General features: G+C 38.5%; 1 protein-coding gene and 1 non-coding gene across 3 annotated transcripts; one reads left to right on the top strand and one right to left on the bottom strand.

Moving 5' to 3' along the window:
* Nucleotides 1–1,050: 1,050 nt before the first annotated feature.
* Nucleotides 1,051–1,184, bottom strand: LOC146632669 (U4 spliceosomal RNA). Its single transcript, XR_014906223.1, has one exon. It is a non-coding gene; the product is annotated as a U4 spliceosomal RNA (small nuclear RNA).
* A 2,282-nt stretch (nucleotides 1,185–3,466) lies between these two features.
* Nucleotides 3,467–11,136, top strand: LOC146632668 (complement decay-accelerating factor). Of its 2 annotated transcripts, XM_085354583.1 has the most exons (13): nucleotides 3,467–3,651; nucleotides 6,330–6,515; nucleotides 6,606–6,705; nucleotides 7,168–7,238; nucleotides 7,471–7,650; nucleotides 8,099–8,137; nucleotides 8,267–8,398; nucleotides 8,602–8,661; nucleotides 9,132–9,170; nucleotides 9,255–9,296; nucleotides 9,390–9,441; nucleotides 10,740–10,815; nucleotides 11,013–11,048. In XM_085354583.1, the coding sequence occupies exons 1-12, from the start codon at nucleotides 3,576–3,578 to the stop codon at nucleotides 10,795–10,797; spliced, it is 1,035 nt and encodes a 344-aa protein (XP_085210709.1). In that variant the 5' UTR covers nucleotides 3,467–3,575; the 3' UTR covers nucleotides 10,798–10,815; nucleotides 11,013–11,048. The 2 variants fall into 2 exon arrangements, with proteins under 2 accessions (XP_085210709.1, XP_085210710.1); XM_085354584.1 differs by lacking the exon at nucleotides 10,740–10,815 and having other exon boundaries at nucleotides 11,013–11,136.
* The last annotated feature ends 5,165 nt before the right edge of the window (nucleotides 11,137–16,301 follow it).

Here is a 16,301-nt window from a genome sequence, read left to right as displayed (position 1 = left end):
TTTCCTTGAGCTGACTTCCTGTTCAATAAAGTTGTTTCAAAACAAACCATTTCTACGGTGCATTACTTGAAACGACCACAGAGGGCGCTAAAACACATAATAACTAACAACGTACTGGGAATAATATTTTAGTGATACAGAACACTAAGAGTTTCCCCTCTGAGAACAGCTCAGCCATTGGAAGAGCAGCCTAAACAATGAGTGGATGACTTACAATTGACTTAATTGTTTTAAACGGCTGAAAATCATCATATCTTGTGTTCTACTTTTGGTACTGGGATGAAAGAATGTGTTGAAGACAGGGTGGAGCTAGACTTTCAGCATAGAAGCAGCAGAACATTCCCAAGGAACTCTTCTGATAAGATAATATTTAGAATCACAGTTATTTAGAAGAAAGTTATTAAGGAAAGGTACTAAAGCAGTGCACTCAAAAGGATTAAGTAAAAGTATGTTAGTATAATAAGGAAACCATACTTGATATAGAGCAGGAAATGGCCCTGATAAGTCCCATTATCATTCCTTTAATGGCCGCTTAACGTTGACTCAAAAAGTCGCTAGAATTTCCTGTTAAAAAAGACCAAATTCAGAGCAGAAAGAAGCCTCTTTAGAGCCTGTAGGAGTAGAAGTAGTGACCATAAACTCATTAGGTAATTTTGTTTACTGAGGTGTCAGATCAAGTGGAGTAAAGAGCAGTTTTCCCAGTGACCTCCATGCAGTAGGAGAGATTTTTGAAACCAGAAGTATCGTCCCCTGTTGCCCAATATAAAGAATAGTACTTTCAGGAATTAAGTATTGGTTTGACATCTTTGGAATCAGAAACTACACTCAGCGTTTATATAGGGTGTATAATCATACGATCATTTTAAAATCTGCAGACGTTTTAGTCTCTCTATGAAAGTCCAATATACAACCTCTCGTATTCCAGTATACATGAAGACACTCTTATAGGCACTTTTATAAAAGTAAGCCTCCATAGAGGATGTGAGGAGGTGTACGAAAACTACAAAGTCACTGACAACATCAAGCAATAAGGGGTGAAGTAACTACTGGTAATATATGTTATTACTTTCTTATCAGTATCAATATTATTATTTTCATTTTTATTTTTGGGTAAAGTTTTCAACGAGCAATAATCGCGCCTCGGATAAACCTCATAGGCTACGATACTGCCACTGCGCAAAGCTTTTATTTTTATTTTTATTGAAAAAAGTTGTTACAGTGATTCCAATATAGCATAACATAAATGTTACAGATACAAAATAGATGAAAAAAAATCTAATAAAAGAAGTCTTTATTGTATTTTACTGCATGTTACAGCAACAACCTCCAAGTCCTATAATGGAAAAATAAACAACACACACTTTATTTTGTCACTTAATAATTTAATTAGTTACTCTTAATAAAAGTGACATTAAGCTTGTTGAGACTATACATTTTGATGGATCACAGCGACCACATTTCTTAAATCGCAGTTTATCTTTTTAGCACTAGATGTCACTGAAGGACATTAGTTCCTTAAAACTTTTTTCCCGCCAGTCATCAGTTGTTGGGGTTTTTTCTGAATGAAGATTCATTATTTCTTGTCACCATTAATGACAGTAACAGAAAAATGGATGTTGTTTTAGCATGAATGAGATGAACATTTTAATCCTGTAGATTGATTAAAAAAATGTGATACTGAGGGGAAAGGCATTTCCAAATGAGAACCTTGCATGCACAGACCTGCCATGGCATAGATAAGACGATGCTTCAAAAGAAGGTGGAGTTAAACTGTATGATAATGCCACTGTTCACGTCACCTTATTGGTATGTCTCAACATTAGAAAGGCAGGTGAATTATTCAGCAGTGTGCTGTAAAATTGGCACCCTCTTCTCCACATTATCCGACTTGATGAGAAGCAGATGGGGGCTGCTGAGAAGGGAGGTGTCTTAATCAGTCACTTGAACATGGTGTTCTGAGAGATAAGAATAGCAAAAGAGACCTGAGCACAAGACGTTGCTTGTCTCACAAAAAGCAGTTACCCACTAATGCTACTTTTTGAATATTCCTTAAAAGGGAATAAGGTGCACCGCATACTTTTTATAGTTTACATTTGATTGATTTTACATCACTGCACTCACAAATGGGTTGGGGCTCTAATTTCTTTCATTAGTTTACTTTTTAGAGTGATGCAGGCTGCCTCACTAAAAAAGTGGATCCCATATGCTGGTGTTTTCGCACTTCTTAAAAACACCCCAGTCTTTTACTGTACAGATACGGGCCACTTGCGCTTTGTTGTCCTGTTTCTAAGTGATACTAGATGGTTTCTCCGGCAACTCTTGGGTGGAAAAAGAGGCAGCCCCTGTCAGCGGTTTTGCTGGTGAGCTTGGAATTTAGACAAGATTATGAGGCAATGAGGCGCAGTCCCCTTGTTGAACAAAGCCCGTATCCATGGTAAAAATCCAAAGCATTTAAAGTGACTCAGACTTTGACTGTATAAAGTGCTACGAAGGGAATCCCCGATTTCACAACTTCAGCCATGCCTTTCCTATTTTCACATTTTTGTTTAGTTAAAGTTCGCACCCAAAAGTGGATTTTTGTTATAGTAGATAATGTCTACCACGTATTCCGTTATATAGATTTATTAGAAATAACTGTTTTCACCTTTTGAGGACCCGTGAAACAAAAAAGAGGTTTTAAAGATACAGAGAGGGGGTGGCCGATTTCTTTTCCAAGACAGTTATGTTTCACCTTTTCCCCTCTTTGTACTGTTTGGAGATATCACCGCTCCTACTCTATTTGCAGGAACAGATTGGGCAGTTGACTAGGCAGTTCGGGTTGCTGCCAGTTGCAAAAAACCTCTCACATGTATATATAGCGTATAAATTTAGCAGAACTTCCTTTAATACTTCCAAAGCATTTCAAAATAAACGAAACAATTTTTACGTTATATTAAATCCATATTTCATACGCATATAATTATGTCTACATATACATACACACATACCCATACCCAATATATGCACATGCATGTATAAAAACATGTGTGTGTCTTTGAAGGATTTAAACAATAAGACTGGACATAAAGATTGTACATTAGGCCTAAACGTGAGTTGTTTAAAGACTATGAAGTGTACAATCAGTTGTAATTATATGTGCATATCTAAACATTTAAACATGTAAAACTGAACAGTAAGAATTTGCACGTTACCTGAGTTGTTTACAGAGTGTGAAATGTGAAGTTGTATGCGCAGGTTTTCCTTCAGAAAGCTACAAATTCATACATCAATATTATATATTTTTTAAAAAAATCACAAACATGTACTTACCTTAAAAGGGCTAGTTTCCTAATTCAGTCGGCAGGTTTCTTCTGGAGAGGGTTATTCTTTCTTCTAGGCTTTTATTTTGGAGGAAATTACTTCACTTCCGGTTACACGTGCAATACAAACAGCATGACGCGTTCGCAGACAGCAGAGAGTAAAGAGTTGACAGTCTGAGGAAAGGTTCAGGTCTCTCTCTTGCCTCTCTGAACAAGTTGCGGTTAACGCAAGGATTTTCCAGAGTTGGACCAGGATCTTTTTTGTCCTTCTGCGACATGGAAACTCTATTGGACACACAGCGAAGACTCAAGTCCCTGCTATTAATGTACCTCTTGGTCGTAAACGCAGCAGGTCAGTAGTAACACCATTCTCGGGGGAGTCTGCTTAATGAGATAATAATTATCAACCAAGTCACAGGAGAACTCTAACTAAGAGAGCCATGCTACATTTTTTTACTGTCTGAGCAAGAGGAAAAGAAAAGTCGCCAACTTCTATGAATATCTCTGAAATGATCAGCAGCTGTTGAGATATTTACAGTTATACCGTTTTATACATTTCACATTGAATACCACTAGCTGACACGAATATTTGAAATAACTTGTCATGATGAGAAATACCTACTATTCTACCATACAGCGCACTCCTGCGATTATTTTGAAGTAAACAAATTTAGAAAGTGAGAAATAATATTTTGAGCGAAGATGTCAGTTAAGCTAAGACAACCAAAAAGTAGAAAGTTTTTCTTTTTCTTATATTTTTAGTAGTTGTTTGTTTAGTTCAGTTTACCAGGGTTTACTTATCCACAACTTTAGATTTAGATTTATTAATGACCTCTTAACATTTCCAGTGGGAAGACCTACTGAAATAAGAAATCCATGGTTACTTATTAACACTTACATTACCAAGAGGGACAGGTGAATGCCTGGTTCAGCATTATAATATGATAACATACTACCTAGTCTGTTGAGAGAGAGAAAAAATAGCCACAATTTGTTGTTCAAACAACATATTTGACGTCTTAATACCCTCAAAAGTAAGTTTAACGTTTATTTCACCTGCTAAATATCTGATTTACACTAAGTTGAAGCACATATAATTGAAATCAATCTTGGTATTTTTAATTAGTCACAAGTGGTTACTGGTTTTCTTATTTTGTAGAAAAAAACAACATCAGTAGCAACAGAGATCCCTGTGATCACGTGTTAAATAACCAGACATTCCCAAGTTAGGTCTGGGAATGGAGTGTAGTTCCATGACCAGATACCAGTACAAAGCCATAGCCATAAATACTTACACATGTTGATACATATAAGCACGCACACACTGAGGCACCATACATTGAGCCATGTGTGGAGGTGGCTTTATTCCAATGAACTAATGACCTCTGCGAGCACACATACATTACAAACCTACATACAACCATCACAGCACAATGAACCTACAGTGAACCATTTTTTCTTGTCATTTTGGTTAAGTATTCCCTTTATAATATAACAGCAAGTATCCATTTACAAATGCCAAGATTAGTCAACATTTCTTCAAACAAAAAGGCCCCTGTGATATAAATTTCATTACTATGCACCAACCACATATGTTTAGGCTTTTTGAAGCCAGAAAAGAAAGTGACCCAAAATTCTAACTGTATACGTTAACACACTTATCAATATTACAACTTTATCAGCTATATAGCTCCTGTATCAAGACACAGGAGAATCTCATGGATTATAATGAATTTTTGATTAAATTCATATTTAGAAGGAAGTTTTAGTTCTTGTTGTTTGTTACAGCCTCGTGAGAGAGGTAGTAAAGAATAAATCTAAAAGTAGAATTTCAATGTGGTTTAGTGTACATACAAATGTGATGTAATGTAGGTGGCCTTGTTTTCATATTTTTTACAAAACACACAAAATAAATTAGTCTTTTTTCCAGAGATAATCTGAGGATCTTCTCTGGAAAAGTCATGACTGATTAGTCAGTAGGCTCAGATTTCATATCTACTGATCGCTAATCTAACCCGCTCTGCGGTAGGTTAGGTTTGGAGGATAAGTTATATTGCGGTAAGATATACTTTAGTAAGAAGTAAACCGCCTTTGTAGTACAAAAACCCCAGGGTTAATTAGATTTGTTTTTAAAATCAGATTGTATCTATGTAGATATGTTGGTAGCAACTTTTCCTGTTTCTATGTTTATTTTTTGTTTGCCATTCAGACAATCTGTGCATGCCAAAAAAAACAAAGCAGGTTTTCACTGAATGAATGAATAAGGCTTTAGTTCTTGGCTGCATACTCTAACATCAATTTCATTTCCTCTTGGGGTTCTCTCAATTTAAAAAATAGACCCGCTCCAAAACCTTGTGAATGTAAGCTTACTTATATCAGTCTAACCTTTTGTCTGTTATAGATATAGAATGATCAAATACATTGTACACCTGCATTTGCATTTCAAAGACCAAAGACTTTTGTAAACAAGCACCTGGCTTTAGGCTTTACACTCTCCCCCTTTGTGTGTCTGTGTTGGGAAATATTAGGAAATATAGGGAATCTCTTCCTGTGTGTGCAAGAAAGAAAGCATGCAGGAAAACACATTTTTGTGGGGCAACATTATCTCTTTTTTTCTTAAATATTCATTGGAAAACTTAGTATTAAGAATTAAGTGCATCTCATCACTAAGGGTATAGATTTTTTCTGTATTATGATGATAGGAACCTATATTTTCAGTGTTTTTATACAAATAACAAAATGTGACTAACTGAAAATAAGGATGTTAACACAAACTTCACCGAAGGAAGTTATATTATCCCTCTCCATTAGGTTATTTATAAAAGTTGCCTTACTAAAAAAGCGATTTCTGATGAGGAATTAGGATCGGCAGATTATTTTCATTCATGTCTTCCACTAAAGCCTATAAGTTATGTATGATATTGGCTGAATTTGTATTTACATTTTTAATCATTTTAATCAAATTTTCATGTTTAGTGTTTAACTGTCATGACTACTGATTTTAAACCATTTTTTTTATTTTACTTCCAGGTGACTGTCCTAAACCTGAGGGAGGGAACAATACTGTCCTAACCAATGAATCACTTCTAAAGAATGTTTTCCCAGAGAATATCATGGTCACGTTAGAGTGTTCTAGTGGATATATTAAAGAAAGCGGCTCTGAATTTATAACTTGCATTAATGATCAATGGACTGAGTCAGAGCTCATCTGCAAGAGTAAGTCTTGTCTACTACTGTTATTTTGTGAGTTAATGTACAGCCTGAAACACCTGTAGTGATATCTGTTGTTTGTTTTTTATGCTACAGAGAAAGACTGTGGTCAACCTCCACCAAAGCCACATATGAAGTTTGATACAAGTGAGGGTACTCTGTTTGGTGCTCTAGTAAAAGTAACTTGTGAAAAAGGGCAAGTATAAACCTGTTTCACCTTCTCATACTTATCTGGTTGAGCATTGTGTTAAAATATAAGAAAATCCAAAAAGAAAAATGAAAATCATGAAGTAGTGACATACAAAAATAACTAAAATATTAATGTTCATTTCCAAACATTGCATTTCTTCATGCTGTAGTGCTAAACGTTGTCTGGCATAAAGTACTGATAAATGACTGATGTCTGTGCAATGGAATGCATTGGCTAATGGAAAATATTTCTAAAGAAAACAAAATACATATGAAAGACAAATAGATTGGTTGTCATAAGATGTTACTTTGTGGTTTCACTGGCTAGAAACTTGGCTCTCCTTCTAACAACGGTGATTGATTCAGTTGTAAAAATGTTTTTTCAGTGCATTGCAATTTTATTACTGTTAAGGATGAACATTTCCTTAAATTAACAAAGCAGCTTTGTTTTCACTCTGTCTTTTTACAGTTACCAGATTAGCGGGTCGAGCTACAAAGAGTGCTATGATCAAGGGTGGAGTGGCAGAGCTTCTTGCGAAAGTAAATGTCTTCATTTGTTAGCTATCAGTCATAGAACTGGTCAAAACTCTTACTTAATGTTTCTAAGACAAGCATTTATTCAGAAACATTCCTCCAGTCTTCTGTTCTGTTACTTTTTTTCCTCAATGTCAGTTATTAATGCCACTATATATAAGGAGTAAAATGTGTTACTTTGTGATCATTTTGTGATTTTTTTTTTTTTTTGGAGTAAAGAGGTTTTTCTGTTTCTCAGTTGTAGCATGTGACAAACCTGCAATAGCCAATGGCAATACTTCATGGGATTCTGGAGATGACCCAGAATACAACAATACCATACGTTATACCTGTCATGAAGGATACACCCTCATAGGGAGTGATACTGTTGTATGCGATGAAACTGGTGAATACAGTCCTGATCAACCTGTATGCAATGGTAAGGCTGATGCATCAGTGTGTTTTACTTGTTACTTTTAATGTTATGATGCAAAGCAGGTCGAGGTGGTCATAATGTTTTGAGAATATTACATTATTTTAGGATCATACAGATGTTTTTGTATTCTTCAATGTCGTTTTTATGAATGTTCTTTATGCTGACCACTTCCAAACCATGCCATATTTAATGTATCGATTTGCCATTATCTTCAGCTTTTAATATTTACCTCTTATAAATGTTCTCCATCCATGTAGTTTACCTACTAACTGGCACGCTAATTCTAATAATAACCTAACATTGTATTAACTAAAGCGTAAATTTTCCCCACAAGAGTTGTTGGGGGCGGGGAAGCTATGTCAAGGAGCAACAGCTGCTGCTGCTGTGCTTTTTTTTTTCCTTTGACATGATATGAAGGAAAGTGTTTTCTGTTTTTATTCCTATTTGACAGAAGTGACAAGAGCGCCAGCTACTACTTCTCGATCACAAGGTATATAAAGAGAAATAATGGATAACAGTGGTTTTACAGAATTATATATATTGAAATATAGAGAATAATTATGAATTATGTGGTTTTACCTCTTCCATTAAAAAGCAGTTTTTCTCTTCCTCATGCTAGTTGCCATAACGGATTTGACAACAACTGACGCAAAAGTATCCACGTTTTCAGATTCCTCTGCTGCACCCACAGTTCACAGAACTCAAACTGTCACAACCAGTTCAATACCAAATCTCTCAACTTTACCAAAAGGTACAGAAAAACTCTGAATTGATACTGTTTAATCACAGGAGCATGAATTTATTATATGCATGTTGCATGCATCTCAGAAACGACTTTTCATATAGACCTACTGTTATCCTGTTGATACTTAAAAATTTAAAGTGAAAACTTAAACATTTCTTGAAGCTTTGTTGAAACTTGGGGAGAATTATTCTATTTGTGCTATTCAAAAGTTTTCAGAGGAAAAGCTACTTCTGCCGGTATTCTGTCAACTACATCATCATCCTTTCAAGGTAGAGAGATGTCTTATAAAGCACTCAAGCATTTGAACCTTCTTTTTTAATATTTTGGCCTGTTTTTACGTTACATTGACTACCAAATTGCATATTGTACACCACTGAATGTCATTACTTTGTGGAAAGAATATAAAGGTTCTCGAAGACTTTGAACAACATCAATATTGATACTTTGTAACTGATTATGAGTTGACAGCTAATATAAAGCCATGAGATAGGTCGGTCATAGATTATTCATGTGTATATAACACATTAATTTTTTAATACTAAATTTACTTAGTTAGACTTTAACTTGCATAGTTTAACATTTTCGTGCTTGTGCTCTCTGCCTGAGAACACTAAATTATGAAATGTGAAAATTGTGAAATCTGTCTATCTGGCTACAGTATATGTATCCTTGTTGCCCTAACAGTTTAAACTGAATACTAAAACTGTGGTTGTTTGTTTTTTGTATATTTCTTTTGTAGGCATGCATGATGGGAATGTAAATACTGCCACGGATAGTGGTGAGTTTTTTAACCCCAGTTTTAATAAGAAACATTTATTGTATTTTTTTCCATGTGCGTTTAACCTTGCTTGTCTTTTTCCAGGAACAGTGGCTGCTGTCGTCATTGGTGCTGTGGTTTTGTTAGGTAATGTATATTGTTTCTTTTGGAATTTATATAGTGCATTTTGTTGTGGAAATGAGAACAAAAACAAAAAATTTCTTTAATTATTTTTTGCAGGTGCAATTATAGGTTTTTCCCTGTTGCACAAGTTTAACATGAGAAGAAAAGGGTAAGTTCAATTTTTTTTTACTCTTAACTTCATCATGCATGGCTTACATTTGATTTTACTCTATATGCCTCTGCTACTTCTCTTTGCGTGCTCTGCTCTTTTGACCTTTGAATATTTAGAGCTGTATTTTCAGAACCTATATGGACTTGTACAGTAATATATCGTCAATATGCTGCAGCAGTTTAAATCTATCCACTACATTTTAGTCTTTGAAATTCAGATGTGCGTGTGTGTGTGTTTCCGGACTGCTGAGGAATGAGGGAAGTCAGGAGGAAATCCTTTAACAAAAACAGCTGTGAACTACAAATCAGCAAAAAAACAAAATCTCTTTGTTTGTTTTTTTGCTGATTTGTATGTCACAGCCATAAGGAATCAGAACATTTGTTATAATAAATTTAGCAAATGGATGGATAGATATTTTGCTGCTTATGCCCACAGAATGCATATAAAAGATGGACCTAGCTGCCTTTAATCTCCATTAGTTTGTGAAGTACCACAACAACCTGAGCATTTTTACCTTCACCTGTCTTTTTTTGAAATCTGACATGATGAACATAGAGCAGATATAACTAATAAACTGATGACACAGCATATGATATGGCTCATATGGGTCATATGGCTCATTGTCAATCAAAATGTATCAAAATCACATCGCATTAACATAAAGCAATGTTATCTCCCCTGGCACAACTGGCCTATGACAGGAAAACAGATGAGATTGTTTTTACGTAGAATACTTATATAGACATACAAAGCAATAAATATTGTTCACATTTTTTTGCAATAAAGAGGTTTGATTCATGTTTATTGTTTTGGGGAATTTGTTTGATTGACAACAACTGTGTTTACTGAATGGTTGTCCAAACCAAGACGACTAGGATCGCCTGTATAAATCTTACAGTCACCTCAAAGTGTTTTATATGGTAAGGTTACAAAAAACCTACCTGACAAACAAGTGATTAAGACCAAAAACTCATCAGGAAAGGGGTAGCTTTTCTATTTACAACTGAGTTTTCTTTTGTGGTGACAAGAGTCTTCCTCTACTAGCCATTAGAAAGAATCTAGGTTTAAAGTGCTCAGTCATTAAACTGTTCAGACATTGAGGCTACATTGATCTCATATATACATTCAATGACAGAGTCATTTTGTTAAGTAATTAATTTCTCAATGTTGAATTGACTAACACCTAACACTTTTTATTGCCAATTAAGAATGCAATAAAACTAATAAATTTTTTAACATAAAAGTAATATAACTCCATAATTCTGATGCAAATTCCTTATTTAATGGCACCATAGCTCATATGACACCAGAGAAGACCAGAAGCCGGGGTTATTACACTTCCAAAATCTTTAGATTGCCTGCCTCACCCAGGTATCTGTATAAAACCATCAAAATACACCAGACATATTTAACCATTTTTCTGTCTGTAAGTTTAGGTTGTTAATATTAGTATTGCTAGTGTTGTATTGAAGCCTAAAAAAGAATGATGCATCATTTCCCTTTTTTGCATTACTTTGTGAATGAAGGTCAACTTAATGTTTTGTTTTTTTGCTGTTTTTTTACACTAGTTCACATGGAATTTCACCTTTATGAAAAGGCCCAAGGATGTACCATCAAACTGTGCCTCGCTGAGTTGACGGGGAAAGAAAACTTACTTTCATTGTTGCCACAGTTCATTTGGCAGATAATCCACCCTGCTGAGCTTACATAGTTAAAGTATCAAACTTGGATTGCCTTTTGTAATATTATATTTGATTTTTGCATTATTTTAAACCTAATTTGTAAATATTTTATTGTACTTTATTATTGCTGCTTATATGCTATTTATGTTATAAAACAGTAAATACAATGTTGTTTTCTTGTTGTTCTTGCAAAAACATTTTTTGTTTGCAGCTTTTGATCAATTTTACCACCATAACTTTACATGTCATGTTATATGTTAATGTTTTGTTTCATTTGGCCAGAAGAAAGGAGGTTAGAAAGAGATGCAGTGCATACAGTGTGGTTAATTCAGTCAGTAGAATGAAGTGGTGACTTCTAAAGATACAATCAGCTGCATTCTTTGCCTCCTGACTTTCTTTTCATCATTGTCTATTGTTGAGATCTAAGCTGAGGAAAAAAAAAGAGTAAACTGCACTCCCATGAGAAAAGGGCTGTGTAGTTTTTTTTTTCTCATTATGTTCTTTAGTTTTTTCCTCTTTGATCAGGCAAGATTTGGCTCTATTAAATATGAAAGGAATTTCCAAGACCAAGGAGCAAAATTGATAAAAAAAACAAAAAACCAAAACATAACTGAATGGGTTCATTGGACAGATTGAGACGCTGTTGTGAAAATGAAAATAATCTACTAGATAAGAGAAAGATTTTATAACCTAATTTTTGTTGTGCATGCTACTATTATGCAGGTTAAAGAACATGATGAAGTCTTCATCACACCTTAAAATGTAAAAGTTTCTCTCCTAGGAGGAGAGCATCAGTGAATGCATTCACTGTCATGTCAACAGATTAGCACAAAGCCATTATGCTGACAAGGGTGTGGATCCATACAAAGACAAGCCCAAAATAAAATGTGATGATGACTGTCACGGTCTGGCTGGGGCAGACCGTATGTGTTGCAGAGGAGGACTCAAACGCAGACCAAAACGTGGTGTGGATTAACAAAACAAGCCGTTTGAGGTTAGCAACGAGGGTACAAAAATAATAGGGCATCGGTGAAAACTAAACAATAACCTAAACTGGGTGAACTAATAACAAAACATGAAAAACCTTAACCATAGTGAACTGACATGGGTACCTGGAGATGAGACATGGATGAGCAGACGACCTGACAATGGCATGCAGAAAACAAAGGGCTTAAATACATACATGAGGTGATCAGGGGAGGTGGAGACACATGGGGGAAACAGCTGACAGACATAAACCTAATGACAGGACCAGGAGAGGAAAGCTAAATACAATAAACAAAGAACACATGACATTGTCAGAATAAAACAGGAAATACTAAAACTAAAACATGACAACACAACTTAACAGACCTAATATGTGATGAATAAATACAAAACCCCAAAACATAGAAAACCCAGGAACAATAACTGCCTAAACTAAAGGCAGATAGGAAATAACACAAACTAAATCACATAACAAAATGAGACAAATACAAACATGAACTCAGAGCGCTGGGTCAGAGACCCAGCCTGTGACAGAGCCCCCCCCTCAAGGGCGGATTCCAGACGCCCAAAACCTCGAAAAACAAAACCAAAAACAACCCACCAAGGGCGGGCGGTGGGGGTCCAGGACGGAGGGCCAGAAACAAGGCCAAAAAAACCAAAATGTCCATCAAAATCACAGGAGCACAGGGAACAGTTCATGACTCCTCAGGGGGCCGACCCGGAGGGTGACGGTCCAGAAAATCATAGTTCATGTGATCAGGGGGCCGGCCCGGAGGCCGACGGCACAGAAGTCCATGGTCGAACAGTTCAGGGGGCCGACCGTGCGGACGGCAACGGCGTAGAAACAGTTCAGGTGGCCGACCTCGACGGCGGTGACGTCCAGCAGGTGGCCGAAGATTCCCAGGTGCAGAGCGAGGCTTGGGCGGCGGCATAACAGCCGTAGGACCAGGCGACGCTGAAGCAGAGGCTGGACCAGGCGTAGCAGAGGCCGGACCAGGCGAGGCAGAAGCAGGAGCAGAGGCCGAAGCCGCACCAGGCGTAGACGAAGACTCTGACGAAGCCGCACCAGGCGTAGACGAAGACTCTGACGAAGCCGCACCAGGCGTAGACGAAGACTCTGACGAAGCCGCAGCAGGCGAAGACGAAGGCTCTGACGAAGCCGCAGCAGGCGAAGACGAAGGCTCTGACGAAGCCGCAGCAGGCGAAGCACAGGCTGGAGCTGCAGCAGGCGAAGCACAGGCTGGAGCTGCAGCAGGCGAAACAGAAGCAGAATCTGAAGGTGGCTGGACGGGCTCCTCGGGCCCCCCAGCTGACGTGGCTTGAGGCTGGTGCGGTTCTCCTGAACCCCCAGCTGACGTGGCATGAGGCTGGTGCGGTTCTCCTGAACCCCCAGCTGACGTGGCATGAGGCTGGTGCGGTTCTCCTGAACCCCCAGCTGACGAGGCATGAGGCTGGACGGGCTCCTCGGGCCCTCCAGCTGACGAGGCATGAGGCTGGACGGGCTCCTCGGGCCCTCCAGCTGACGAGGCATGAGGCTGGACGGGCTCCTCGGGTGCAGGGGTGGACTGGTTCACAGCCCCCCTCACCCCGGAAGCCGGGACAGGCACCGGCAACGGCTGGGCAACTGCCCTTCCCACCCGAGGAGCTGGTACGGGTGCAGAAACGGACAGAGCCTCAGCTGGCCTGGAAACCAGAGCAGGGCCCAGCTGGGCCTCAGACTCCCTCACCCGAGGAACTGGTACGGGTGCAGGGGTACGCTGGGCCCGAGCTGCCCTGGCAGCAGAAACACGAACAGGCAAAGGAGCAGGCTCAGAAAAAACAGTCTTAGAAACGGCAGGCTTAGGGTTAATATGTATTGGGTCGACAAAAACAGACCTAGCAAAAATGAATCCGCCGTCCACTTCATGTTTAGCAGTCTTAGTATTAGCAGTCCTTGGGTTAACGGTCTTAGAGTGAGCTGACTTGGGGATGATTGAACCAGACTTAACAAAACCTGAACTGAGTGTTGTAGACCTGGTAGAAGTGTTAACAGTTTTTCCTTTAACCGCATGTGCAGACTTAAGCGAGCGGGAATTGTCTTTCATCCCTCCCTGCGTAGAGGGAGTAAAACAAAACGGATCCTCCCAGTCCACGTCGTCATCCATAAGGGAAATTCCCCATGGATCGGAAGTGAGCCGATTGTTGTTAATGTCAGACGGGACGTGAGAATAAAAGTCATTTTCACTCACCACCGTGAGCTGCTCAGCGATGTCCGGTTTATGGCGGCGTGCGCGCCTCTAGCTGGCGGAGCGAGCGACTGAGCCCCTGGTGCACAGAATGGTGACACCGAGGCTGGAGCGTGAGCGCCTGAAGCCACACGGAGGACTCCCACCTGAAGCGAGCGAGGCTTAGATGCAGGCAGCGCAACAGGCGGGGACTTTCGGCAGCTCTTGGGACCTCCGAGAGCTAGCCGAGTCCCGTGGAAAATGCGCTCGTAGTCGGGGGTACGCCACGGCTTCCAGCGGAGCTCCTCCTCCAGCTGGGCGAAGGCTGCCTCCCGACGCTCGTAAAGCTCGTGGTCTGCTGAGTCCATAGTGGTCAGGTCGTACTGTCACGGTCTGGCTGGGGCAGACCGTATGTGTTGCAGAGGAGGACTCAAACGCAGACCAAAACGTGGTGTGGATTAACAAAACAAGCCGTTTATTGAGGTTAGCAACGAGGGTACAAAATAATAGGGCATCGGTGAAAACTAAACAATAACCTAAACTGGGTGAACTAATAACAAAACATGAAAAACCTTAACCATAGTGAACTGACATGGGTACCTGGAGATGAGACATGGATGAGCAGACGACCTGACAATGGCATGCAGAAAACAAAGGGCTTAAATACATACATGAGGTGATCAGGGGAAGTGGAGACACATGGGGGAAACAGCTGACAGACATAAACCTAATGACAGGACCAGGAGAGGAAAGCTAAATACAATAAACAAAGAACACATGACATTGTCAGAATAAAACAGGAAATACTAAAACTAAAACATGACAACACAACTTAACAGACCTAATATGTGATGAATAAATACAAAACCCCAAAACATAGAAAACCCAGGAACAATAACTGCCTAAACTAAAGGCAGATAGGAAATAACACAAACTAAATCACATAACAAAATGAGACAAATACAAACATGAACTCAGAGCGCTGGGTCAGAGACCCAGCCTGTGACAATGACTGTTTCATTGTATCCTGCTCAAGTGTTGTATTTCATTCAGTGTAATACTTCAGCTCTATCTCACGGCAGGATACGCCTTCATTAACATAGTTGTTTGTCTTAGTTATGCTGACAGACATTTAATTATCAGAGGGAAGTGGTTTTTGTTTTTCTCAGAAACCTTGACAATCTTGGCAAAAACAACAATCCACCATAAGACACCTTAAAAATGAAATTTACTATATTTATAAGGTTTTCTCACTGGTCGCATGTCCACTTTGCGTTGGACTTTTTTGTATTAAAAGGATACATCTGAGGAGTCTGTTTTTCTTATTGTAACAAAAACAAAACTAACAATTTTTTGTCCTATAAAAGTTTTTCTTCCTTTGAAGCCCTTGTTTGTTGGGCAAAACAAAAATCACGTCACTGAGACATTCAGTCGCAGTATGTGACAAATAAACAACTGAAAATGCCTCTGCAGGAAAAAAAAATTAAATAAATGCAATCCCCCATAGCACACATCACTGTCTGTCTTCAGTAGCCCGAGGCATTTCTGGAGCAGCCATCTAAAGGGGCCGTCTTATTGATGTATTCACAGATGCTCCATGATTTGTCTTAAATTGTGGCTCTTACACTCAATAAACTTTGTCCTCTTTCTGTTGCTCGTATATCTCTCAGGGTGCTGGACTTTGGGTGGCGACTAATATACTCAGGGAAAAAAAAGAAGGTAAGGAAAAAAAATAGGTGTTAGGATTGGAATATTACATGGAGAAATGTACATGCTAAAAATGCTAAAAATTTGTCATTCTATCTCATTACTAGGCAGTTAATAGGACGTGTACTCTGTTTTTTAAAGAGATGTTACTTTCATGAAATTAAAATGACAATCCTTATATAAGTGCATAAAGAAACAGACCCATTTAGCTCATTGCTAGATGGTTGTTAGGCAACACAGTAATGCTATATAAGATTTGATATAGATACGAACCTTC

The sequence above is a fragment of the Diplotaxodon limnothrissa genome, linkage group LG5 (assembly GCF_057381915.1).
Source record: "Diplotaxodon limnothrissa isolate DT_005_m linkage group LG5, D_limnothrissa_male_GT1.1, whole genome shotgun sequence".
NCBI classification, from domain to species: Eukaryota; Metazoa; Chordata; class Actinopteri; order Cichliformes; family Cichlidae; genus Diplotaxodon; species Diplotaxodon limnothrissa.
This window is presented reverse-complemented; position numbering and strand designations above follow the sequence as displayed.

What these genes read in the sequence shown, in the direction of transcription:
- LOC146632668 (XM_085354583.1), top strand. Translation starts at nt 3,576, where the DNA reads ATGGAAACTCTATTGGACACACAGCGAAGACTCAAGTCCCTGCTATTA. An exon ending in TACATCATCATCCTTTCAAG is followed by an intron (nt 8,662 to 9,131) that starts GTAGAGAGATGT and finishes TTTCTTTTGTAG; the next exon opens with GCATGCATGATGGGAATGTA. An exon ending in TTTAACATGAGAAGAAAAGG is followed by an intron (nt 9,442 to 10,739) that starts GTAAGTTCAATT and finishes ATGGCACCATAG; the next exon opens with CTCATATGACACCAGAGAAG.